At 41.1% G+C, this 26,633-nt stretch overlaps 1 protein-coding gene across 1 annotated transcript in view; it reads right to left on the bottom strand.

Annotated features, from left to right (window-relative positions):
- The window catches only part of AP1S3 (adaptor related protein complex 1 subunit sigma 3), a 79,406-nt gene that overhangs the window by 19,207 nt on the left and 33,566 nt on the right, over positions 1 to 26,633 (bottom strand). Inside the window, exon 2 of the mRNA XM_032278028.1 lies at positions 610 to 788. Coding sequence (XP_032133919.1) covers positions 610 to 788 — 179 coding nt within the window. The remainder of the gene's footprint in view (positions 1 to 609; positions 789 to 26,633) is intronic.

Raw genomic sequence — 26,633 nt, 5'->3', positions numbered from 1 at the left:
TCACTCAGCCATTAGAACAATGCCAAAAATGGCCAGGTGCGGTGGCCCACACTTGTAATCCCAGCACTTACGGAGATGGATCACCTGAGCTCAGAATTTGAGACCAGGCTAGCCAACATGGTGAAACCCTGTCTCTCTTAAATTACATAAATTAGCCAGACATGGTGGCAGATGCCTATAATCCCAGCTACTTGGGAGGCTGAGGCAAGAGAATCACTTGAATCCAGGAGGTGGAAGTTGCAGTGAGCTGAGATCACGCCACGGCATTCCAGCCTGGGCAACAGAGTGAGACTCCATCTCCAAAAAAATAAAAAAGAACAACGCCAGGAAGGTAACAGGTGCTCATACCATTTTTCTTGAATGCATGCGTGCACTATAAAGGTGTAGTTCAAGTACCTACAATTTATCCTGGCACCTAGAATTTCTTTCAGTAACATGAGAGTTCTTTTCTAGTTAGTCTATTGGTACAAATATCTGGATCGTAGCCTTCAAAGATTTCAGTAAATGATGGAATTGGTATAGCAATCTAAAATGTTCAGGATTAGAACCAACTATTAGAATAAACCAAAGCAAGACTGGGAAATTAAGCTCTCGTAAAGTTACTCACACCTTTTATAAACAAGTTTTAGCTCCTTCCAGTCAATAAAACTGCTTGTCCTGTGACCACGGGAGAGAATAATCTGAACAATTTCCCGGGTGATCTTCTTCCTCTCTTTGTCAGGGAGAGTGACATACCATTTCTGCAGCCGTAATTTCCCTTGTCGACTGAAGAGCAATATGAAATGTATCTAGAACAAACAAAGGACACAAAAAACAGAACCTGGTCAACTAAGGCATTCTGCCATTTTGCTTAGACACTGAAATTCAGTGGAGGAGTTTACAAAGAAATATCATTCTGAACAGATGAAAAAATACTTACCAGCATGAAACTAGCTCATCTAACAAATCATATTTAACCCATCAGAGAAAAAAGAAATGTGTAAATCATACTTTTATTATAGGAGAAAAATAAGTTTTTTATTTTTTTTATTTTTATTTTTTTTTAAGACAGGGTCCTGCTCTGCTGCTCAGGCTGGAGTGCAGTGGCATGATCTCGGCTCACCACAACCTCAGCCTCCTGGGTTCAAGCAATTCTCCTGCCTCAGCCTCCTGAGTAGCTGGGATTACAGGTACGTCCTACCACTCCTAGCTAATTTTTGTATTTTTAGTAGAGAAAGGATTTCTCCACGTTGACCAGGATGGTCTCGACCTCCCAACCTCAGGTGTTCTGCCCACCTCAGCCTCCCAAAGTGCTGGGATTACAAGCGTGAGCCACCGTGCCCAGCTTTATTTTCACTCTTTTTAAATGTTATAAACACATATAGGGAAAAATATGGCCAGAAAGTAGTAGTGCTTCTGTTTTGAAAACATTAATTTCTTCCTTCATAAGACAAAAATAAAATTTTAAGAACAGAAGGGTTTACTTTAAAAATTACTTCCCAGCACCATATTCAACTATAGAAACATAATGATAATATAGAAATAAAGGGGAGAAGGACAGGAAGTGAGGCTGAAGCAAGGGGAAAGAGAAAGTGAGAAGGGAACCATGTGCTGCCTTAAATGTAAGCTCTTTTTTTGTTTTGTTTTTGAGACAGAGTCTTGCTTTGCCACCCTCCGCCACCCAGCTTCAAACTTTTCATGCCTCAGCCTCCCGAGTAGCTGAGATTACATGTGCACACCACCATGCTCAGCTAATTTTTTGTGTATTTTTAGTAAAGACCGGGTTGACCCATGTTGGGCAGGCTGGTCTCAAACTCCTGGTCTCAGGTGATCCGCCCACCTCAGTCCCGCCGTTTTGCAGGTTACTTGGCTGAGAGCTTTAGAATCAACCACCTCAAGTCACAATTGTCTTTGGCATCACCATAGACTCTTAACAGTTTAGATAGTGTATTGGCTGTACTAGGAAACAACCTGATTTTATTTTCAAATTAGTTTCGATAAGTATATTTGAAATGAAGGTAATGATATATAAAAAGACTTAGCCCTAAATGTCACAACATAAACCATTACAACTCACTAGGTCGCAATATCTGAGAGTCAAATGAAATCATGCTTTTTACTCAGATCTCCCCCTAATTGCACCCCCCTACAGAATTTGAGATCTTTTGGAGTGCAGTGACATGATCATAGCTCACTGCAGCCTCAAACTCCCAGGCTCAAGTGATCCCCCCCACCTTGGCCTCCCAAAGTTCTGGAATTGTAGGTGTGTGCCACCATGCCCAGCTAATACTTTTAAAATTTTGTTGTAGAAACAAGGTCTCCCTATGTTGCCCAGACTGGTCTCGAACTCCTAGGCTCAAGCAATCCTCCTGCCTCTGTCTCCCAAGTGGTGTGATTACAGGCATGAGCCACCAAGACCAGGTTGAGGTTCTTAATAGTTCATTATTTTTTCCTGGTAACTAAAAATTAGTTTTTTAATAATTTCAATTTCTGTGTTAGATTCAGGGAGTGCATGTGTGCTTTTGTTACATGGGTATATTGTGTGGTGCTGAGGTTTTGGGTACAACTAATCCTGACGAACCAGGCACTGAGTACAGTACCTAAGTCAGTTTCTCAGACCTGCCCCGCTCCCTTTCTTCCCCATCTAGTAGTTCCCAGTGTGTATTGTTGCCATTTTTATGGCCATAACTATCCAGTGTTTAGCTCCCACTTGTGAGAACATGCACTATTTGGTTTTCTGTTCCTGTGTTAATTCACTTAGGATAATGACCTCCAGCTGCATCCATGCTGCTGCAAAGGACAAGATTTTGTTCTTTTTTATGCTGTGTAGTAGTCTGTGGTATATTTGTATATTGCCATGTTTCCTTCATCCATTCTACCACTGAAGGGCATGTAGGTTTATTCCATGTCTTTCTATTGTGAATAGTGAATAGGTAATCTTAGAAAAGAAACATCCATTATAATAATGATATGAGGCCGAAGACATCACAGTTGGTGAAAAACCAAGTTAAAAAGCCCTCCTCATCAGCAGCTTTAAGAAAAATCACCTTCATTAGCATTTTTTTTGAATACCCGTTCCACTATAACACAGGTATAAACAATTCAATAATCTTGGCCAGGTGTGGTGGCTTGCGCCTATAATCCTAGAATGTTGGAAGGCTGAGGAAGGAGGATTGCTTGAGCCCAGGGGTTTGAGAGCAGCAACATAGCAAGTTCCCATTTCTATTTGAAATAATAATAATCAAATTCAATAATCCAACACAGTTACTACCTTCTGATAACTGTACTGAGAAGGGTATGTTTGCTTCCAAGAAGGTATCATTAAAGTGACTGACACTCTAAGAGCATAAAATAGAATGATTATATGATAGCAAAAGAATAAGGCTCAGCATTGCATCATCACAGTGTGTAAGATTATTCAATCCAATGCCTAGTGAATAGTCAGATTTTTACTAGGTAAATGAAGTCCACACATTTGCTTGGTGTTTACTTGCATTTTCTGCTAGGAATTTTTCTTCTTCCATCTAACCTAAATCTCTTCTGTTTTAATTTAAACCAGTTTTCCCTGATTTTATCCACAGATTATATAAAAAGAGAATGTATCAAATATCTTTGGAAGAAAAACTAACTTCACAGATTTGGAGATGGCCTTTAAGTCTTCTTCTTTTTTTTTTTTTTTCTTTTTGAGACAGAGTCTCACTCTGCTGCCCAGGCTGGAGTGCAGTGGTGCCATCTCAGCTCACTGCAACCCCCATTTCCCAGGTTCAAGTGATTCTCCTGCCTCAGCCTCCCAGAGTAGCTAGGACTATAAGCAGCCGCCACCAGGCTTGGTTAATTTTTGTATTTTAGTAGAGACAGGGTTTCGCCATGTTGGCCAGGCTGGTCTTGAACTCCTGACCTCTGGTGATCAGCCCGCCTCGGCCTCCCAAAATGCTGGGATTACAGCCATGAGCCACTGTGCCCTGCCGCCTTTAAGTCTTCTTTTAGCTTTTTCCTTCCAGAGGAAATAAATCAGGTCTTATGTTTTCTCTTTATTGGTTCTATTTTCAGATCTCATAATCATCATTGTTGAGCATCCTCTGGGAATTCTCCATAGGCCAAATGTTACTTTTAATCCAGGGCACTTAGATCAACTTTGGAAGTTCTACTGAGAGGTGTAACTATTGCTGGGTTTAATGGTGGATGCTTTTCTAGTTGCTCTGTGATGCAAACTTACCTGAGGATCACATGCCTGACTTCTTAAACAAGGACCAACAGTGTAGAACAATGAACAAAAAGCAATGTTTCATTCTTACAAATTCAAGAAGAAAGGATGATCAGGAACATAATACACTCAGTAAGCCCATATAAAATGCAACTATGCATTCCAGACTCAAAAAAAGCAATAAATAGATTCAAGCATATCCAATAATTGCACTGCATGAGACAGTGTTCAAAGATTTAGCCCTCTCAAGTTCTCTTTTGCTTGAGAACTGGGCTTGTGTTGTGTCTGTTACCTCTTTAGATTTAATGAGGTAGCTTGAACAGACTGGTAGAATGGATCGTAATGATTCACAAGACTTCATCACCTCCAGCAATTAATTTTATCCAATTTATCAGTTTAGTCATTCAGGGCACATTTGAATGATACTTTTCAAAAGGTTAATGAAAAAAAATACCATTTTTGATTAGTATTCACTTGAGAGTAGAAAAAAAGGCATGGGAAGACTTTTTCAATATTTGCCAAGAGCCAACTTCAATGCAAGTCGATGTCATAAACAAGTTCATCTGACTTCAGAAAACGACACTGTAGCATTCTCTTTCAATAATATTATTGGGGCAAAAGGAACAATGAAGGGACTCTCCTGGGAGACCCCAACTTCAGCAACAGCTGTAACACCCAACGAGGCATGGTGACTTCTTATACTTGGCCCAAATGCTTGGCACCACATGGGCACCTGGTTCCACCAAGATCTCCATCCCAACCTCCAAAGGGGCCACTTCTGTCAGCTGCCATTTGGAGAGGTCTCATTTGTTAACAGATTATCCCTCAAACCCAAAGACATCAAGCAATTCCAGCTTTCTTTGTCCTCAGAGTGTCTACTAGAGCAATCCTTGACCTAATTGGGCACATCCCCAAATTCTCACTTAGACTCAGAATGCAAACACCTCTGTGCATTTTCTAATCTGTTTCGGAGGCATGCTCTGGGGGACACCATCAGGACTCTGAGGGAAGCATGAAGCGGAGCTGCACCAGGCTACTTAGTCTGCACTCTGGCCCGTGTCAGCATCTTCCTTCTAGGTGAAGGGGAACCCTGAAGGCTTCCAGTAGCAGCTTTGGTTCACAACTCCCTACACTTGACGTGGATCCACGAAATGGACACACAACCAGCTTCCAAGAAAAGAGACATCCAGGACCCTTCCCTGTCCTCAGCACTGTCATGCTGCAAACACCAGCCTTTCAGGACCAGCTGGTATCTCAGGACCTGAGCTGCTCAAACAAACACTCAGGCTATGATGCTCCTTTCCTCCAGTTCCATCAACCTGACAGTCCCTCCTCCCGTGGCCCAGATGATGACACATCACTTAAACAATGCCACTGCTATGACCCTCACTTCCTCAGTCCTTTTTCCCACCTCTACAGCCACCCTGCAAACTCCCGAACATGATCAGACCATCCACTCTCACTTTGCTTCTACATGGAAGTTACCAGGCACTCCTGGGAAAAATCAAAGCGGGCTTTGCAAATTTGTACCACTGTTAAAGTCTGATGACCAAGCTCGGCTGAATCTCCAGGGTACTCGGAGACCCTCCACGTACCTTTCAATGCAAAGGATTTCTAAGCATCTGCCCCTTTTATCCCCCAAGTGAGTCATTTCATGTCACCACCATGCCCCCATATTTCCAGTCTCCATCCTCACTCTCTGACTCTGAGGAGAGGATAAAAGCCATTTTGGGGACTCCCTTGGCTCCTCCCACACCTGCATACTGTGTGCACAGACCTGTCACACCCACCCCCCAATACGATGTATTTTCTTCCTGCATCAGAGAGCACAATGCTTCTCACGTCTTGGCTTTCAACCCTCGCCTACCTCTTTGAGAGCATGGCCTCATCACTCCTATACTGCCAGGCTGTGCTCCCTTTTCTGGGGCTCCTCACCTACAAATGCTGAATAACCCAAGTCTCTCTCATCTTTAAAAAACAACCACCACCCCCAGACCTCCAACTCTCCTGAAAAGTGACTCAGCAGTAAGTGTCAAGAGTCCCAAAGTGCCCATATCTTTCGTCTCAGTAATTCTGCTTTTAAAATCTGTCTTTGGCCAGGTGCGATGGATCATGCCTGTAATCACAACACTTTGGGAGGCTGAAGCAGGAAGATCACTTGAGCCCAGGGGTTCAAGACTAGTTTGGACAACATAGGGAGACCACGTATCTACCATAAATAAATAAATACATAAATAAATAAAATATTTCTTAAGAATGTGCCTTAAAAATGCAGACAAATATTGAGGCATTCGATGTCTATTACTGATCTTTATATTAGCATACAAAAAAAAAACCTAAAAAATGTCTTAATATCCCATAATAGAGTTTAAATGATATTTACTAAATAATTTCAACAAAGTAAGAATGCTTCTGATATAATGTTGTTTTAAAAAAATGGCTGGGCACAGTGGCTAATGCCTGTAATCCCAGCACTTTGGGAGGCCGAGGCAGGCAGATCACCTGAGGTCAAGAGTTTGAGACCAGCCTAGCCAACATGGCGAAACCCCATATCTACTAAAAATACAAAAATTAGCCGGGTGTGGTGGCAGTCACCTGGAATCTCAGCTATACAGGAGGCCGAGGCAGGAGAATTGCTTGAACCCGGGAAGCAGAGGCTGCAGTGAGTCGAGATTGCACCATTTCACTCACCAGCCTGGGCAACAAGAGTGAGACTCCATCTCAAAAAAAAAATAAAAGGATATTAAGTTGCTTGTGTAGTATAGCAAAAATGTAAAACTATTCTTGCAAAAAAAAAAAATTACATGAAAGAAATACACTAAATTGTTACAGTGGTTGTCTTACAACAGTAGAATTACAAATGCTATTTTCTTCTTTGTACTTGTCTCGATTTTCCAAAATTCATATATATGATTATATCATTAGAAAAAAATGCTTAATAAGAAGAATATCAATAAGTTCAATTAAAATCAGTCACCATTCTACCTGAAGGTCTAATACTAAGTAAATGCCAAAGTTCCTTCAACAAATACAACTTTAGCTCAAAGACATGGCACACTACTCAGCTGACCCTGTAGTAATGGCAGAAAGAACTGCAGACTGTGTGGCTGCCAGAGGCTGTAGCAGTGTGTGGGGGAGGGATGAATAGGACAGAGGATTTTAGGGGCGTGCAAATACTCAGTATGATACTATAATGGTGGATCTGTGTCATTATAAATTCGTCTAAACCTATAGACTATGCAACACCAACAATGAGCTCTACATGTAACAAACTCACACGTATACTCCCTGAATCTAAAATAAAAGTTGAAATTACAAAACAAAAAGTAAATTAACTACAGATTTGGGGTGACAATAAGGAGTCGGTGTAAGCTCATCAGTTGCAACAGGTGTACCACTCCAGCGGGGGACATTGTTGATGGGAGAGTCTCCTCGTGTGTTGGGGTAGGAGGTATATGAGATGTCTCGTACCTTCCACTCAATGTTGTTGTGAACCTAAAATGGCTCTAAAAAAAATAAGTCTTAAGAAACATACCAATTGTGTAGCCAAAGTGTCTTCCAGCTACACAACTAAGATGACAATTACATACGCATAGGGGCAACAATAATAGGTAGGATCACTAAGAAATGACCATTGTTGCCTTGTTGAGATGGGGGAGCCCTATTAACTATTCTTCTCTAATTTCAAAGCGATGTTATTTAATTCTGTCAATAAACTGAAGAAAGTGAGAGAGAAAGAAAGTGCAAACCAACAGTTTATGTTTCATTTACATTAGCTAGAGCATTGTTTTTACAACAGGCTGCGATCCAGTGGGTTATAAAACAAATTTAGTAGATCATAATCAACATCATAAAACAGTCCAGGGAGGGTGGCTACTGCATGTAAACCCAGCACTTTGGGAAGCTGAGGCAGGAAGATTGCTTGAGGCCAGGAGTTCAAGATTAGCCTAGGTAACATAATTAAGACCCTGTGTCTCTACAAAAAAAGAATTATTAAATTAAAAAAAAAAAAAGGCCAGGTATGGTGGCTCATGCCTGTAATCCTAGCACTTTGGGAGGCCAAGGAGGCCAAATGGCTTAAGCTCAAGAGTTCAAGACCAGCCTGGGCAACATAGTAAAACCAATAATCTCAACAAAAGATACAAAAATTAGCCAGGCATGGAAGTGCACAATTGTAGTCCCAACTACTTGGGGGACTGAGGCAGGAGGATGATTTGAACCCAGTAAGTCGAGGCTGCAGTAAGCCAAGATCACGCCACTGCCCTCCAGCCTAGGTGAAAAAGTGAGACTCTGTTCTCAAAAAAAAAAAAGTGATATGGTTTGGATTTGTGTTCCCACCAAACTCATGTCAAATTGTAATCCCCAGTGTTGAAGATGGGACCTAAGTGGGATGTGATTAGATCATGAGAGTCCAGAGTTCTCATGAATGGTTTAGCACCATCTCCTTGATGCTGTTCTCATGACGGTCAGTGAGTGGGTTATTGTGAGATCCGGTTGTTTAAAAGTGTGTAGCAACTCCCCCCTCTCTCTTCTTCCTGCTCCAACCACGTGAGATATTGCTTCCCCTTCTCCTTCAACCATGATTGTAAGTTTCCTGAGGCCTCCCCAGGAGCAGAAGCCACTATGCTTTTTATACAGCCTGCAGAACTGTAAGCCAATTAAACCTGTTTTCTTTCATAAATTACCCAGTCTCAGGTATTTCTTTACAGCAATGCAAGAACGGACCAAGACAAGAAGAAATATTTATAGACATTTGCAACACTCCTGGGTCTTAACCCTTCAGAGTGTGCAAAGCCATATATCTTCGTCTAAGAGAGAAAGGTGTTCCTGAGCTAGGAAGGTTGACAGAAATCTTCAACCAATCTTTGGAAGACAGAGACAGAAATGAGATGAAAGATTTAGCAAAATAGGGAAAGTTGTCACTGAAAGGGTGAATTCCAAAGAGAAATCAGACATCTCTCCCCAGAGAATGCCTGAAAGCAACACTTGGGGGCACCATGTCCCTAGAAGACAAGAGATAAGGCAGAGTTCTGAAAGCAGGAAGAGCGACTGAAAGTCTTACCTGTCCAGTAACTGACATGTGCCACACGCAGATTTCCAGGGACTACAGCTAAGTAAAAATGCACATGCATATACAACATACTCCCCACCCCCCCACACACACACATAAACTACACCACACAGTAAATTCCCAATCGCTTCATCCAAGGGTACAGAAATAGGAACTCCATGCAGCTGGAGAACTTCTTAGCACAGCTTGCTCCGGCCCCCGAGTCAGTAACCTCCCAAGCAGGGACTGCTGACACTGTCCACATGAAGCAGGGCATTACCTAATCTGAGAAGCTCCAATGTAAATACCACAGTTCTTTTCTTTTTCTTCTTCTTCTTTTTTTTTTTTTTTTTTTTTTTAAGATGGAGTCTCACTCCATCACCCAGGCTGGAGTACAGTGGTACCATCTTGGCTCCCTGAAACCTTCGCCTCCCAGGTTCAAGTGATTCTCATGCCGTGCCTCAGCTTCCTGAGTAGCTGGGATTATAGACAGGTGCCACCATGCCTGGCTAATTTTTGTATTTTTAGTAGAGATAGGGTTTCACCATGTTGGCCAGTCTGGTTTCAAACTCCTGACCTCAAGTGATCCACCTGCCTCGGCCTCCCAAAGTGCTGGGATTACAGGCTTGAGCCACCACGCCAGGCTGGATTGCCACAGTTCTTATATACTTAAGGCTTACATTACCACTCAGAGTGTCACTCTTAAGAAGAGATATTTACAGATGCCTGCAACCCTCCTGGATTCTAAACCTAATTCAGAGCCTGAAAAGTGGTACATGTAAGGTTTCTGAACCTCCATCTCTAGCTTTGTTGTACAGAGAAACCCATCTCTTAATTCAACAGACTGAATGATTCTTCCCTGAAGACACTAAATGACAGAGAAAAGACCCATAGGTACTAACAGTGATGCCTTCAGTCAACCTGTTTATTCCCTCAGAACTGCCTATCAGCATTTCCCCACCCTCCTTCTAAATATGAGTAGAGACCAAGGGTCCCAAGCATTTGAAAATAACCTATAACAAGAAAGAGACAGAAAAGAACAAATTAAAAAAAGGCAAACCACTGGATACAGTAACAAATCACGGTGCTGAACAAATTGCTACACACATACACACATACATACACACACACACACACACACACACACACACACAAACAATACTCAGGGATGGTTAAAGGATAAAGTTCCTATGTCAATAAAACAAACACAGGATTTCCTTTTTTTTTCCTTTTTTTCTTTTTTTGAGATGGAGTCTCAACTCTGTCGCCAGGCTAGAGTGCAGGGGCATGATCTTGGCTCGCTGCAGTCTCCACCTCCTAGGTTCAAGCAATTCCCCTGCCTCAACCTCCAGAGTAGCTGGGATTACAGGCACCCGCTACCACGCCCGGCTAATTTTTGTATTTTAGTAGAGACTGGATTTCACCATGTAGGCCAGGATGGTCTTGATCTCCTGACCTCGTGATACACCCACCTCAGCCTCCCATAGTGCTGGGATTACAGGTGTGAGTCACCGTACCTGGCCAAGTTTCCTTTTCTAAAAATAGACCAGAAAAAGTTCTTGAAAGTCAAAAATTATGATAACCAAAATAAAGTCAACGGAATCTCCAATAAACTGGATCAAAAAAAACAGATGTAAGCTGGGTGCAGTGGAATGCCTGTAGTCCCAGCTACTCCAGAGGCCAAAGCAGGAGGATCACTTGAGCCCAAGGAGTTCAAGGCCAGCCTAGAAAATATAGTGAGATCCCATCCTTCAAAAATAAGTTTTAATAGATGGGAAATTAATGGAAAATATAAAACTATAGAGGGGGTTCTGGGTATGGTGGTTCATGCTTATAATCCTAGCACTTTGGGAGAGCAAGGCAGGTAGATCACTTGAGCCCAGGAGTTCAAGGCCAGCCTGGGTCAATATGACAAAATCCTGTCTCTACAAAAACAAAAAAATTAGCCAGGCATGGTGGCACATGCCTATGGTACCATCTATTCAGGAGGCTGAGGTGGGAGGATCCCTTAAGCACGGGAGCCAGAGGTTGCAGTGAGCTGAGATCATGCCACTCCACTACACTCCAGCCTGGGTGATGGCGTAAGACTCTATCTCAAAAATAAAAAACTATAGGCAATCAAGCAAGAAGGTGTAATGATATCAAGAAAGACAGAGCAGAGATAATGGAGAGGAAGAAAATATCAAAGAAAGAATTCAAAATTTTTTCAAGAACTAAGTAGATGAGACTTCAGATTTTAAAAACTCATCAAGCATGCAGCACAATAAATTTTAGAAGCATATCAACTCGAAACTTCAGAACAACCATGACAAAGAAAGTACCCTGAGATTCCAGAAAGTTTACATGCAATGGATCAGAAATCAGAACCTGCAATACTAGATGCTGAAAGATAAGAAGTCTACATCCAGCTGTTGTCCTGGACTGAGCATAGAAATTAACACCAAGACAAAAGTATGCCAGATTGCAGGGTCATTTATTATGCCGGCAACCACAGAGGACTCACGTCTCTCCAACCTGTGGCGTCGAAAGGAGGGTGCCAAGACTTTTTATACACGAAAAACCACCTTGGGAGTGGGAGTGAGGAGCTCGGATGGGGATGAAAAGGCTTCAGACATTCTGAGGGCTAGTGGATTCTGTAAATCACCTCCTGGGCGGAGACCAGGGCTCCGGATATTCCAAGGGCCAGGGGACTCTTGTCATTCTGTTTGTTACTTAAGTGTTTTACAGAAGTCAAGATAAACATTTGTTTATACATTATCTGGGTAAGGTGGAAATCACAGACCTTAGTTACTTATTACAAGTCACAGGGGCCAAGATGGCATTAGTTTGGGCTGCTTAGTCTGGCAATTGCCGGTAAGCAAAGGCTAGCAATTCTGGCAGTTACTGATAAGAAAAGGTAAGCAGCTTTACATAGCGGCTAGCTTGCAGAGCAAACTGGCAGTTTTATTTACAGTAGCCAAGGCTAGCAGTTATTGTGAGGAGAATGGGGCAGCCGTTATAACTTATTTTAAAAAACAGCTTTTTCTTTTATAAAATGATGTTGTTCAGGCTCTAACTTTAGGCCAGCTACAGCACAATATCACACAGCCAAATTATCAGTCAAGAAACATGACATTTTCACACATGCAAAGACTAAAAATACAAAGAAAAGAAATTCCTTCCAATATTTCTTTTTTCTTTCTTTTTTTTTTTTTTTTTTTGGACGAAGAGTCTTGCTCTGTCGCCCAGGCTGGAGTGCAGCGGCACCATCTCAGCTCACTACAACCTCTGCTTCCCTGGGTTCAAGCGAATCTCCTGCCTCAGCCTCCTGAGTAGCTGGGATAACAGGCCAGGCGCCCGTCACCACACCCAGATAATTTGTATTTTTAGTAGAGATAGGGTTTCATCATGTTGGCCAAGCTGGTCTGGAACTCCTGACCTCAAGAGATCTGCCCGCTTTGGCTTCTTCACATGCCGGGATTACAGACATGAGTCACCGCACCTGGCCTGCCTCGATTATTTCTTAAGAAGCCACCAGTGGATGTACCTCAGTAAATGAGGGAGGAAATGCAAGAAAGAATTGGGTATGTTCTCCAGGGAACAGAGAATTCAACAACATGGTGATTTAAAAAAGAAAATCCAGAGTGATAGCCACACACGAGGCCAAGAAAGCCACCATTCCAAATGGAAGAGCAAGAGAAAGAGTGTGTGTGTGCATATGCGTGTGTTAAGGTGGGGGCAGGGTGAACAAAAGAGAAGTAAGTGCTCAATTGCCTTAACAGGAAGTCAATAATGAATGGAAACCACAATATAAGTAGATTATTTAGAAATACCGAGGTAAAGGACAAAAGAAAAGGCTGTGATTATTGAAAGCAATTGCCCCTGGGAGAAGAACTTGGCAAAGGAGGTTACTGTTTTTATTACAGATTATTTAACTTTGAGTTTAAATGCATATCTATTTAGAGAAAAACGTTAAAAGTTTTTTTTTTTTTTTTTTTTTTTGAGTCAAAGTCTGGCTCTGTCACCCAGGTGTGAATGCAGCAGAGCAATCTCAGCTCACTGCAACCTCTGCCTCTCAGGTTCCAGCGATTCTCCTGCCTCGGCTTCCTGAGTAGCTGGGATTACAGGCGCATGCCACCATGCCTGGCTAATTTTTGTATTTTTGGTAGAGATGGGGTTTCACCATGTTGGCCAGGCTGGTCTCAAACTCCTAGCCTCAAGTGATCTGCCTGCCTCGGCCTCCCATAATGCTGGGATTACAGGCACCACACCCAGTCAAAAGTAATTTTTTAAATAATAAATAAGAAGTGATGGAGTGTCTACATTTGATAGTGATATTAAAAGCATATTCTGGGATGTCATTATCCCCTCTTCTTCCCCATGTGAAATGCGAAATGCATGTAAATACAAAAGTTTAGAGGGAAACTCATAAGTATTTTGTTGTCTTAAACTAGCCGTTATGAGCTATCATTTAATTTTTTTGTTGTTGTTAAGACAGGGTCTCACTCTGTCACCAAGGCTGGAGTGCAGTGGCACCATCTCAGCTCACTGGAACCTCCTTCTCCCAGGTTCAAGCAATTCTCATGCCTCAGCCTCCCTAGTAGCTGGAATTACAGGCAAGTGTTTTTAGTAGAGATGAGATTTTGCCATTTTGACCAGGCTGATCTCAAATTCCTGACCTCAAGTGGTCTGCCTGCCTCAACCTCCCAAAGTGCTGAGATTACAGGTGTGAGCCACTATACCCAGCCATCATTTGATTTTACCAGTTATTTTCAACCTGTACGGATTCATAGAATAAGATGTCATTAGTCTACTGGCCTGTAGGTGGGGTAATACGCTTTAATATATGTCCTGAAAGATAGTATATATTTATGGTATAAAATGTGATTTTTATACATATACATAATAAAGTGAGTACCAAAATCAAGCTAATTATCATATCCATCACCTCACTTAGTTAAAATCTGTGTGGGTATTGTGACAACATTCAAGATCTACCAAAATTCAAATAATCACAATAAGAAATGATAAGAGGGATATCATCCCTGACCCCACAGAAATACAACTAACTATCAGAGAATACAAAAACACCTCTATGCAAACAAACTAGAAAATCTAGAAGAGATGGGTAAATTCCTGGACACATACACACTTTCGAGACTGAACAAGGAAGAAATTGAATCCCTGAATAGACTAATAACTTGTTCTGAAGTTGAGACAGTAACAAACAGTCCACCACCCAAAAAAAGATCAGGATCAGATGGAGTCACAGCTGAATGCTACCAGAGGTACAAAGAAGAGCTGGCTACTGTAACCAAAACAGCATGGTACTGGTATAAGAACAGATACATCAACCATGGAACTGAATAGAAAACTCAGAAATAAGACAGCACAACTACAACCATCTGATCTTCAACAAACCTGAAAAAAATAAGCAATGGGGAAAGGATTCCCTATTTATTAAATGGTGCTGGGAGAACTGACACTAGCCATATGCAGATTGAAACTGGGCTCCTTCCTTATACCGTATAAAAAAATTAACTCAAGATGGACTAAAAACTTAAATGTAAAACCCAAAACTATAGAAACCCTAGAAGAAAAGCTAGACAATAATATTCAGGACATAGTGATGAGCAGATTTCTTGACGAAAATGCCAAAAGCAATTGTAACAAAAGCAAAAATTGACAAATGGGATCTACTTAAACTAAAGAGCTTCTGCACACAAAAGAAACTGTCATCAGAGTAGACAGACATCCTACAGAATGGGAGAAAATTTCTGCAATCTGTTCATCTGACAAAGGTCTGATATTTAGCATCTACAAGGAACTTAAACAAATTTAAAAAAAAAAACATTAAAAAGTGGGCAAAGGACAGGAACAGACACTTGTCAAAAGAAGACATACATGTAGCCAACAAACATGAAAAAGAGCTCAACGCCACTAATTATTAGAGAAAAGCAAATTAAAACTACAATGAGATATCATGTCACACCAGTCAGAATGGCCATTACTAAGAAGTCAAAAACCAACAGATGCTGATGAGGTTATGAAGAAAAAGGAACACTTTTACACTGTTGGTAGGCATGTAAATTAGTTCAATCACTGTGGAAGACAGTGTTGCAATCCCTCAAACACCTACAGGGAGAAATACCATTTGACCCAACAACTCCATTACTGGATATATACCCAAAGGAATATATATTATAAATTATAAAGATACATGGCTGTGTACATTCATTGCGGCAGTATTCACAATAGCAAAGACATGGAATCAACCTAACTGCCCATCAATGATAGACTGGATTAAGAAAATATGGTACATACACAACATGGAATACTATGCAGCCATAAAAAGTAATGACATTATGTCCTTTGCAGGGGCATAGATGGAGCTGGAAGCCATTATCCTCAGCAAACTAATGCAGGAACAGGAAACCAAATACTGCATGTTGTCACTTATAAGTGGGAATTGAATGATGAGATCACATGGACACATGGGGGAAACAATGCATATTGGGGCCTTTTGGGGAGTGGGGGTAGGAGAAGGGAGAGCATCAGGAAGAATAACTAAGGAGGGAGAGGAAGAATAGTTAATGGATGCTGAGCACCAGGAAGAATAGCTAATAGGTGATGGGATGATCTGTGCAGCTCAAGTGTATAATACATTATGATTAACTATAGTCACCAAGATGTACATTAAATCCCCAGAACCCTTCAACCTAACTAAAACTTTGTACCCTTTGACCAACATCTCTCCTTTTCCCACCACCACCTAATACATTTTGTTTGTATTAGGGGGAAAGGGGCTTCACCATGTTGGCCAGGCTGGTTTTGAACTCCTGACCTCAGGTGATCCGCCTGCCTTGGCCTCCCAAAGTGCTGGGATTGCAGGTGTGAGCTACCACACCCAGCCTACAATTTTTAAAGAGAAAGGATTGATAGTTTTTGCTGATTCTGTATTTATTCTTCGCATTTTAGTAATTTACTACATATGATCCTCAGTTGTCACCTTTGGATTAAAGAAGTTTCACCTTTTGAGTTTTTTTCCTACCATAGGTTTCTTAGTTCCGTTATCATTTTGTATTTTTCTTTCTGAATCATGTTTAACACCATTTCTTGCTCATAATGGGGACTCACATATTGGTGAAACTGTTAAATTTTGAGAAATAACAAATAGCCCTCTATTCATATTCTTGGTGGAGAACTGATTTCACTTTTTTATAGGGGTTAGAGAACACTAACTCCTATAACTAACCCCTCTTACACTAACACTGTCGCACTACTGCAATCCAGCCTGGGCAACACAGACTCCATCTCAAAAAACTAAAAATAAATTAAAAGTAAAATAAAATAAATTATCCAGAAGTCAGCCCCTCCTATGGTTTTCTTGGGAAAGCCTTCCTTTAAAAAGCTCAGGGTTTTACTGGGTATCAGAAACTTACAACCTGAATTACTTTTCTCCAGATACAATAAACTCAACTAGCACTTGTATTTGCCACATCTTCTGGCAGCTTATCCTGACAGGTTTAACAGTTCTCTGGCCAGAAGCGTCTAATAGCATCTGCAAACCGAGAGACCCAGCTGCCCTCTTCTTTCTGCTAGATCAATTATAAAAATGTTACACACGACTCGTCTGAGCACTCGTTCCTCCAGGGCTCCATGGTTTACCTTTGTATGTCGGGATGAGCCCTTAAAACAATTATCCTGATGTCCTTACTCTAAGCTCACTCTGAAAGCCACAACATTATCTTTCCCAGGCTACACCCTCTCAACCCACTCCCTTGCATCTGAACCCCCATCACAGGGGCTTTCTGAAAGTGGAAAGGAGGGATGTCCACTGTTTCTTGACCAGCATGGCATATTCACCTTCTCAAATGGCTCCAGCCAATTCCACTTCCCTCTTCCACAAGCCAAGATGCTTTCTCCTGACAAAGGCCATCTACCGAAGCTTTTCATGATGCCCTTTAGTATAGATTTTACCAGCATGCTCTGGGTAGAAATAAGATTTGCCAGATGAAAGTTTCCCAGATACCTTTTACACATGTTCTTAGAATGAAGATTCACTGACATCTGCCAGTCTTCTAATTCACTGACCCTTTGAAACAAATTTGTTACATTCCACAGATTTAAATGTTAGCTTTTTCAAGCTTATCTCATGCCATCCAGCCAAAATGATATAACTCAATCACTGTTTCAGATTTTGTCCAGTACCCACTGGACATTTATCACTAGGCCAGGCAGAGGGTGCTGGGAGGCAGTGGAGTAACTTGGTTGTTAAGTGGGAAAACTTTGATAATCAATAGCTTGAGAGCTTGTATTTAAATGCTGGCTCTGTCATTTATGAGCTAAGTGGATGTGAAAATGTTACCTGATCTTTCCAGTCTCCTTATCAACAAAATAGAAAAAACAATGGTAAGGACCAGTGATGGTGCAAGAACAAAATATCACACATCAACCTCTAGGATGTAGAGTACAGCACAGAATGAGCATTCAATAAATGTTTGTAATCATCAATAAATTATCCAGGCTGGGTGCAGTGGCTCACGCCTGTAACCCCAGCACTTTGGGTGGCCAAGGCAGGCAGATCACCTGAGTTCAGGAGTTCAAGACCAGCCTGGCAACATGGCAAAACCCCATCTCTACTAAAAATACAAAAATTAGCCAGGCATGGTGGCAGGTAGCTATAATCCCTGCTACTCAGGAGGCTGAGGTGGGAGAATCGCTTGAACCCTGGAGGCAGAGGGTGCAGTGAGCCAAGATCGTACCATTGCACTCCAGCCTGGGCAACACAGAGAGACTCTGTCTCAAAAAAATTAATTAATTAATATAAAATAAATTATACAGGGGTCAGCCTCTCCCATTTATACACCCATTTATCTTCATCAAGGCAGGCAAAAACAATCTCTGCTTCCCCGTTCAGAATCATCCCATTACTACCTCATTATTTATTTCACTAATGGTTTCCATATTCTGATGGAAAGAGCCTCTGACAGCCATTTCACTAGCACCCAGAAGGACATTCTTGGGAAACAACAAACTGTCTGCTGTCCAGCTGACTTACTTACCTTGTCTCCTCAATCGCCTAGTCTCATCAACCAACTTCCACTTATTATTTGAATAATAAGTTTATCCCAGAAACAGCTGGGATATACTTACAGATGAGTAACCTAGAGTTCCTTTCTTTCTCTTGACTGTTGACCAATGGTCTTCTGATCATGCATTTATTCAAGTTACCTATAAGGTATTTACTTCAGGGTTTCCCATTTTTTCACTTATGGGTGTATATTTTTCTAGCATTTTTTTTCCCTTGAGACAGAGTTTCATTCTTATCACCTAGGCTGGAGTGCAATGGTGTGATCTTGGCTCACTGTACCCTCTGCCTCCAGGGTTCAAGCGATTCTCCCACCTCTGCCTCCTGAGTAGCTGGGATTACAGGCGCCCACCACCATGCCCAGCTAACTTTTGTATTTTGGAAGAGACAGGGTTTCACCACATTGACCAGGCTGATCTCAAACTCCTGACCTCAGGCAATCCACACACCTCAGCCTCCCAAAGTGCTAGGATTACAGGCATGAGCCTCAGCACCCAGCCCTCTAACATCTTTTTCTGTAATTGATCGGCAGCAGTGGAATTTTGAATTTTGAGTTTTCACTTTCCCTGTTCATTCCTTACTTGCACTGCATCACTCCTCTAAGGTGAATCACTTTCACTCTTTCCCCACCAGTTTCTGCTCACAGACACAGCACTAGTTAGGGGAGATGAGAAGGCAGGTGTGGCCTGAACCAACTCCTCTCATCTCTGTCTCCAGACCTCATGTCTTCATCTAAGAAATGCAGGAGCAGGGTGACACATCCAAATTCCTTTCACGGGCTGGGCAGAGGCAGGTAACATATTAAATAAGGGTAAAGCTCCAGCATCATACAATAGGGGGTGGAGGAGACAGCAGCAAACTATGAATCAGAAGCTCCAACTAAAGCCGCAGCCACAACTCTGCCATAGTTAAGTGTGGCCAAGAAAAACATGTCAATCCCTATTGCCAAGTCTTCAGAATTTTTTTCCAAAAGCCCGAAATCTGGATGATTAGGTGTAATATTGGGGCTGTCTTAACGTTATCAATTAGTAATCATAAAACTTTGTGGGGCTGGGTGCAGTGGCTCACTCCTATAATCCCAGCACTTTGGGAGGCCGAGGCAGGCAGATCACAAGGTCAGGAGATCAAGACCATCCTTGTTAATACCATGAAACCCTGCCTCTAAAAGAAAAAATAATAATAATAAAAGAAAAACCTTGTTCAGGCCCGGCATGGTGGCTCACGCCTATAATCCCAGCACTTTGGGAGGCTGACATAGGTGGATCACCTGAGGTCAGGAGTTCCAGACCAGCCTGGCCAACATGGCAAAACCCCATCTCCACTAAAAATACAAAAATTAGCCAGGCATGGTGGTGGGCATCTATAATCCCAGCTACCCAGGAGGCTGAAGCAAAAGATTCACTTGAATCCGGGGGGCCGAGGTTACAGTGAGCTGAGGTCATACCTCTTCACTCTAGTCTGGGCAAAAAAGCGACTTGTTTTTTCCATCTCAAAAAAACAAATAAAATAAAACAGAACCTTGTTCAAGCTAAACAAAGCACACTGTGTGTGGATGCGGTCTGCAAGCTCCATTTGGCAGCAGGCCTCACTTGAGGCTGCTGAATCAGATGATGGTTAGAGTCTCTCATTGCGCTAACATTCTACAGCTTTGGTTGGAGAGATTTCTCCTTTCTGTGACTTCCAAGACTACCTATTTGAGGAAGTGATCCTCTGATCCAAGAACCTTTCTTCCATATATCAGCCTAATATTACTGTCAAATCCATTCTGAAATCAAAGTCTCTCATTTACATATATGCATCAAATTTTATAGGTTTCCACCCCCATCAAGATTTCTAGCTCAGGTTTCTGTTTCTCTGATAAAGGAGAGGAAAATTTGTATGAAAATTTTAAATCTACACAATCTCAGAATGTCATTTATGGCCTGCTGTCAATCTCAGAATCTCTGGTAGATCTGTCATGTCAGCCTTTTTCCTGAAATAAAATGTTGAAAAGACATTGACCAACATATTTCGATTCTTTTCCTAATCCTTGCACACCATCTGGTGGCAGAACGAGCTACTGTGAAATGCTCAGGTAAGAAGGCAAATTAATCTGAGGGGGTAGAACAGAGCTAGGAAGAACAGGATAAGAGGAACAATAGGAAGAAAAAATGGAATGACACAGAAACAAAATGTTGACATGAATTAAGTCCATGCCAGCTATGAGTAACCTACAGGTTACTCTATGAATTAACTGCTATGAATTAGCAAGTGGCCACTTACGTGAAATGTGAACATTCTCTCATAAAGAAAATTCCTCATAAATTTCTCTGTCTGTTATCCATCCACCTATATGGCACAGTAACATTTAATGGAAGAAAAGAAGGAAGGAAGGATAGACAGGTAGTTACACTGAAAGGACAGAATAATCTACCTGCTATGAATTGAATGTGTCTCCCAAATTCATATGTTACAGTCCTAACCCCCCAGTAGTTCTGAATTCGAAGTAATTTAGACAGACGTTGCAGCTGGGCGCAGTGGCTCACGCCTGTAATCCCAGCACTTCGGGAGGCTGATGCAGGCGGATCACCTGAGGTCAGGAGTTCAAGCCTGGCCAACACGGTGAAGCCCCAACTCTATGAAAAAGCTGGGTGGGGTGGTGCACACCTGTAATCTCAGCTACTCAGAAGGCTGAGACAGGAGAATCACTTGAACCCGGGAGGCGCCACTGCACTCCAGCCTGGGCAACAAGAGCGAAACTCTGTCTCAAAAAAAAAAAAAAAAAAAAGAGAGAGAGTATGTGAGAAAAAAATAGACATTGCAGTTGTAACTAGTTAAGATGAGGTCATATGAGAGTAGGGTGGGCCCCTAGTTCATTGTCACTGGTGGACTCCTTAAAAAGGGAAATTTGGGCCCAGATACAAGCATACACACAAACACACAAACAAAGCGAGAACACCATGTGAAGATGAAGGCAGAGATTGGGGTAATGCAACAGAAACAAAGGTGCACCAAAGACTGCCCTTAAACCACTGGAAGCCAGGAGAACGGCATGGAACCCATTCTCTCTCAGAGGTCTTAAAAGAAGCCATTCTTGCTGGGCTTCTAGCCTCCAGAACTAGGAGATGACAAATGTCAGTTGCTTAGGCCACACAGCTCATGGTACTTCGTTACAGCAGCTTAGCAAACTAATCCACGGTCTATCTCTGCCCTTGAATTTTATGCCTTTTTATTTTTAATCTCAAAAATAATCACTGTTGTTTTCCATCTTGTTACCAACAATTCAATATTATAAAAGCAGATCATCCACATTCCAAAGATAAAGTCAGCACATTCCATTCAACTTGGCAAATATTTATTTAGTATCTACCTCAGTGAGGTATTTAAAATGAAATAATAACTCATTCCTAGACTCACAAAATTCTAGCAATAGAAAGGACAATAAAGCTGATTTGGTACAAAACTTCTCATCTTAAAACTGAAGAAATCTTCTCATGAACATAGATGAAAACAATCTTCAACAAAATGTTAGCAATTCAAATCTAATAATATATAAATAGAGTTACACACCATAACCAAGTGGGATTTATCCCAGGATGCAAAGCTAGATCAGCATTCAAAAATCAATTAATGTATGGTGGGTGTGGTGGCTCACACCTGTAATCCCAGCACTTCTCACAGTGGGATGAGGGGGGCGGATTACCTGAGGTCAGGAGTTCAAGACCAGCCTGACCAACATGGTGATTCCCCATCTCTACTATAAATACAAAAATTAGCCAGGCATGATGGCACATGCCTGTAATCCCAGGTACTCAGGAGGCTAAGGCAGAAGAATTGTTTGAACACAGGAGGCAGAGGTTGCAGTGAGCTGAGATCACACCACTGCATTCCAGCCTGGGCAATGGAGTGAGCTTCTGTCTCAAAATCAATCAATCAATTAGTTAATTAATTAATGTAGGCCAGCCCATGAGAGGTTAACTCTTCAAGCTCCCTCTGCCCCATCTAATACCAAGGGTTTCTGTGACAATCATAAAAATAAGCAGGAGAGGCCAAAGGGCCTAGACTTACAGAGATTAAGATAGAAGAAATAAAAATCCAATGAAAACAATAATGATACTAGTACTCAGTCACTCTGCATCACTAGTATTACATATATCACAGAAGTGACAATAAAATAGGTAGAAAAAGCTCTAACAAAGTTTTTGAACTGTCAACATTTTGCAGATAGCAAAAGATATGAGGCCAACTAACTAGTTTAGCTTGATCAAACATGGATCCCTATCTCTTCCTAGAGAGCAATGAGGAATTTGAACTTAGAAAAGATTGCTTGGATATCTCTGGGTCTGGAATGTCATTAGGAGGTCCTTTGAGATTTTAAGATAACTAAACAGATATTGTATGGCAGGGAAATCCCTGTTTCTAAGAGAAATGAGATGGGAGGATGGCAAGGAAGGAGAGGAGAAAGTTACAGCCATTGTCTACTGGGCTTTGTTCCTTATTGAGAAAGTATCCAGTTTTACTTTTTTTTTTTTTTTTTTTTTTTTTGGAGACAGAGTCTCATCGTATTGCCCAGGCTGGAGTGCAATGGTGCAATCTCAGCTCACTTAAAACCTCTGCCTCCTGGGTTCAAGTGATTCTCCTGCCTCAGTCTGAGTAGCTGAGATTACAGGTGTCTGCCACCATGCCTGGCTAATTCTTTTGTATTTTTAGTAGAGGCGGGGTTTCACCATGTTGACCAGGCTGGTCTTGAACTCCTGACCTCAGGTGATCCATCTACCTTGGTCTCCCAAAGTACTGTGATTACAGGTGTGAGCTACTCCACCTGGCCAATGGCTCTTAAACAACTTTAATAAATCGCCACACAAATCCCAAATGCAGCAAAGCCAAGTTGTTTCAATAGGGTACTTTGCTTTCATTTACTCTGAAACATTTTGGATCACATTGTGAAATAAATTGTTGCCAGTTTTATCAGTGGTTTCAGGAAGGGGCATTTCTTCTGGAGTTTTGATTCTACTCCATGGTTCACAGTTCTCAAAAAATGTAACTTCCTGGAAACCAAATTAGTCTGGAAATATTATTTGAACAATCACGCATTTTTTGTAGTGAAACTGCAATAAATCTATATCCTGGGCTACATAAATCAACATATGGTAGAACCAAAGTAAGATGGTTTTTCCATTATTACAATTAACTGAACATTTCTAGCAATCAAAATTTCAGTATGATTGATAGTACAGACCAACCTTTTTCTATGACTGCTGAAACCCTGTTGAAAGCAATTTTAAATTTTTATGATGTTATCAAATGGAAACAAACACATATATTCTACCAACAACCAAGTAAGGAGTGTTATTTTTCTTCTTGTAAATTATTGCTACTCAATGAAGGCAATCCACCCCAACTCCAAGACCTTTCATATTCAAGCATGTCATAAATTCACTTATAAATTCACTCTTTCAGAAAGTTAAGGCTTCATTCAAACTCAAATACAGCAAATTAAGTTTTTAGCTCATATGGAAGATGAGTCAAGAGGAACTAAAATGGTATGCAAAATGCTATCAGTAAGGATTTTAACGTTCCAATTTCATGGCACAATTTCAGTGTTACTAAATGTTACTACTCAAAATTCCATATGTAATTGCTTTTTGCTTCATGCAACAGCTCATTGGTTTTTTCCTAACAGCATAACACTTAGGATAGTGGTAAAGGTGATGTACTCAAAGAAAATTGTTCTTAAAAGTCCCAGGATGGCTGGTCATGTATTGCCTTTGTGAGGAAAATTGTTTGCCTAAGTTTAGAAAATAATGTAGGAAATGTGAAGCCACTAAAACAAGGCAGAGGAACTATAAAGATGAAAGTATCAATTCCAAAAGGTACTTAATAATGAGTAAAACCTTCCTGACCTTTGAAAGGTAAGTGGACAGCACAAAGGTAAGGTACAAGGATGTCTTTATTCAGACTTAAGTAGGATGTTGAATTACACAATACACTACCTTGCATCTCTGATTTCAGTCTGAAGAATCACCTTTGCCAAAGAAAAAAATGGATGTGATGAATGTCGGGCAAAGCTACACATGTGAACCTCCCAATTGATGACTAGTTTTGTGCTCTTAAATTTAGATCCTACCCCTGGCTCCAGCAAGATAAGCCACCAGCCAGGCAGTAGCTGAGCACAGATCCCACACCCTCCAAATGAGCAGCTACAGATCTGTGCTGCCAACCTGGGAGTATGCTCATTAATTAACTTCACAATGCACCTTCAAGTAAGCACTCTTGCTTTGCCAATGCCAGAATTTCCTTTCTTCTAGTTTTCCAGGTCATTGATTCCAAATTACAGGAGGATAGAAAAGATGAGGATAAGCCCAGTATGGTGGTTCATGCCTGTAATCCCAGCACCTTGGGAGGCTGAGAAGGGAGGATCACTTGAACTCAGGAGTTCAAGACCAACCTGGGCAACATAGTGAGACTCTTTTAAAAACTTTTTTAAAAAAATTGGCCAGCCCTGGTGGCACATCCCTGTAATGCCAGTTACCTGGGAGTCTAAGGTGGGAGGATGGCTTGATTCCAGGAGGCAGAGGCTACAGTGGCATGGAGGTTGCAGTGAGCCATGTTTGTGCTACTGCACTCCAGCCTGAGTGACAGAGACTGCCTTCAAAAAAAAAAAAAAAAAAGTTTTCCAGAAACTACTAGAATCTTCTAGACCAAATGAAAGGAAGGAGAGTTTTTTTTCCAGTAAGAATATTAATGGTAAAATCTGCAAATCATGTTTGTGTGTCCAGCTTAAATATCTACATTTAGTTAAAGACTTAATTTTGTAGCAGTGTACAGGGAATTGGCAGATCTGGTTCTAGTTAGTTGAAAACCACCTTAAATTAACAATAGAAATAATTTAGACTTAAAGCTGACATGTACAACAACTGTGAGTCAAATAAAAAGAACCTGTAAGAAAATATTTATAGAGAAACAACAGCAGAAATGAAGTTGCCTCAGAATGACACAGCAAAAAAAAAGGCAGCATTAGGCAGAAGCCTTGAAAACTTGTCAGCAGGCTTAGGAAGAATGAAATAGTGACTACTGCAGCTTTAACATACGTCGTGGGCTGCGCGTGTTGACTCACACCTGTAATCCCAGCACTTTGGGAGGCCGAGGCAGGTAGATCACCTGAGGTCAGGAGTTTGAGACCAGCTTGGCCAACGTGGTGAAACCCTGTCTGTACTAAAAAAAAAAAAAAAAAAATATATATATATATATAAGTTAGCTGGGCATGGTAGTAGGCACCTGTAATCCCAGCTACTCGGGAAGCTGAGGCAGGAGAATCGCTTGAACCCAGGAGGCAGAAATTGCAGTGAGCTGAGATCTCACCATCACACTCCAGCCTGGGTAAGAAGAGTGAAACTCTTGTCTCAAAAAAAAAAAAAAGTCATGTAAAATTTCCTGAATTACTTCTGAAGATTATGTTTTCTGCCTTTACATTTATAACACACAATGCTACACCTCTGATGTCAAGACAAAATTTAGTCTCAAAACTTATTCTGCTAAATCATCTACTAGATACTTTATATGTTTATCCAACACCATTCTAATTTACTTTAACAAATATATGCTAAAGCCTCATTATAGTTCAGAACTATGTCTAACTTCTTATACATCTTAAACAACATGTTTTGAAATAGCTGGTATTTCTTGAAGGCTGATCCTCAAAATGCTTTGTTTTGAAGTTTCAGCGAGTTCAGTTATTTTTTTCCTTTTCCTTTATTCTTTTACCCATGTATTATATGTAATTTTTTCAAAACTTTTGCAAATTGTCATTATTCTGAGGTTAAATTTGAATATGTTCTGTGCCTTCACTAGGCCGAGTATACCTACTATTCCTAACACTAATTGTTAGTGGAGAAACCTCCATTTCTAACACTAATTGGGCAAGTGCAGAAGCAAAAATGTCACAGGAGTTGGCACGCTGCTAAGTAAACGTTTCGCCAAATTACAAAGAGAAAGAGAACCGAAAAGAACATCAGACTCTCAGCTTCTAGAAAAATAAAGCCAAACTTGTGTCAAACACTATAAAAACTGCATACCTCTCTGGGAGGCAGCCTTGGCAAGTCAAAAAGAAACCAGACAAGCTCCAGTGGAGTAGATGACTACGTTTTCATTGCTGAAAGCATCAAGCCCAAATAACACCTCCTGGAAATCACGTCAGGAAATGCAAAATGGATGCCATGTGAAAGTAATGGTCGCATTACCCTTTTTGACATAAACAAAGGATTCTTTTTATGTCATTTTAGCTGTATATGATATAGATTCTCCTTTTACTTACTGACAGAGATTACCTTTATACTTTCAATATTTATAGT

The sequence above is a fragment of the Sapajus apella genome, unplaced genomic scaffold, assembly GCF_009761245.1.
Source record: "Sapajus apella isolate SASKATOON/1434 unplaced genomic scaffold, GSC_monkey_1.0 scaffold10, whole genome shotgun sequence".
NCBI lineage: Eukaryota > Metazoa > Chordata > Mammalia > Primates > Cebidae > Sapajus > Sapajus apella.
The sequence above is the reverse complement of the archived record's forward strand: the minus strand, read 5'-3'. Positions and strand labels throughout refer to the sequence as shown.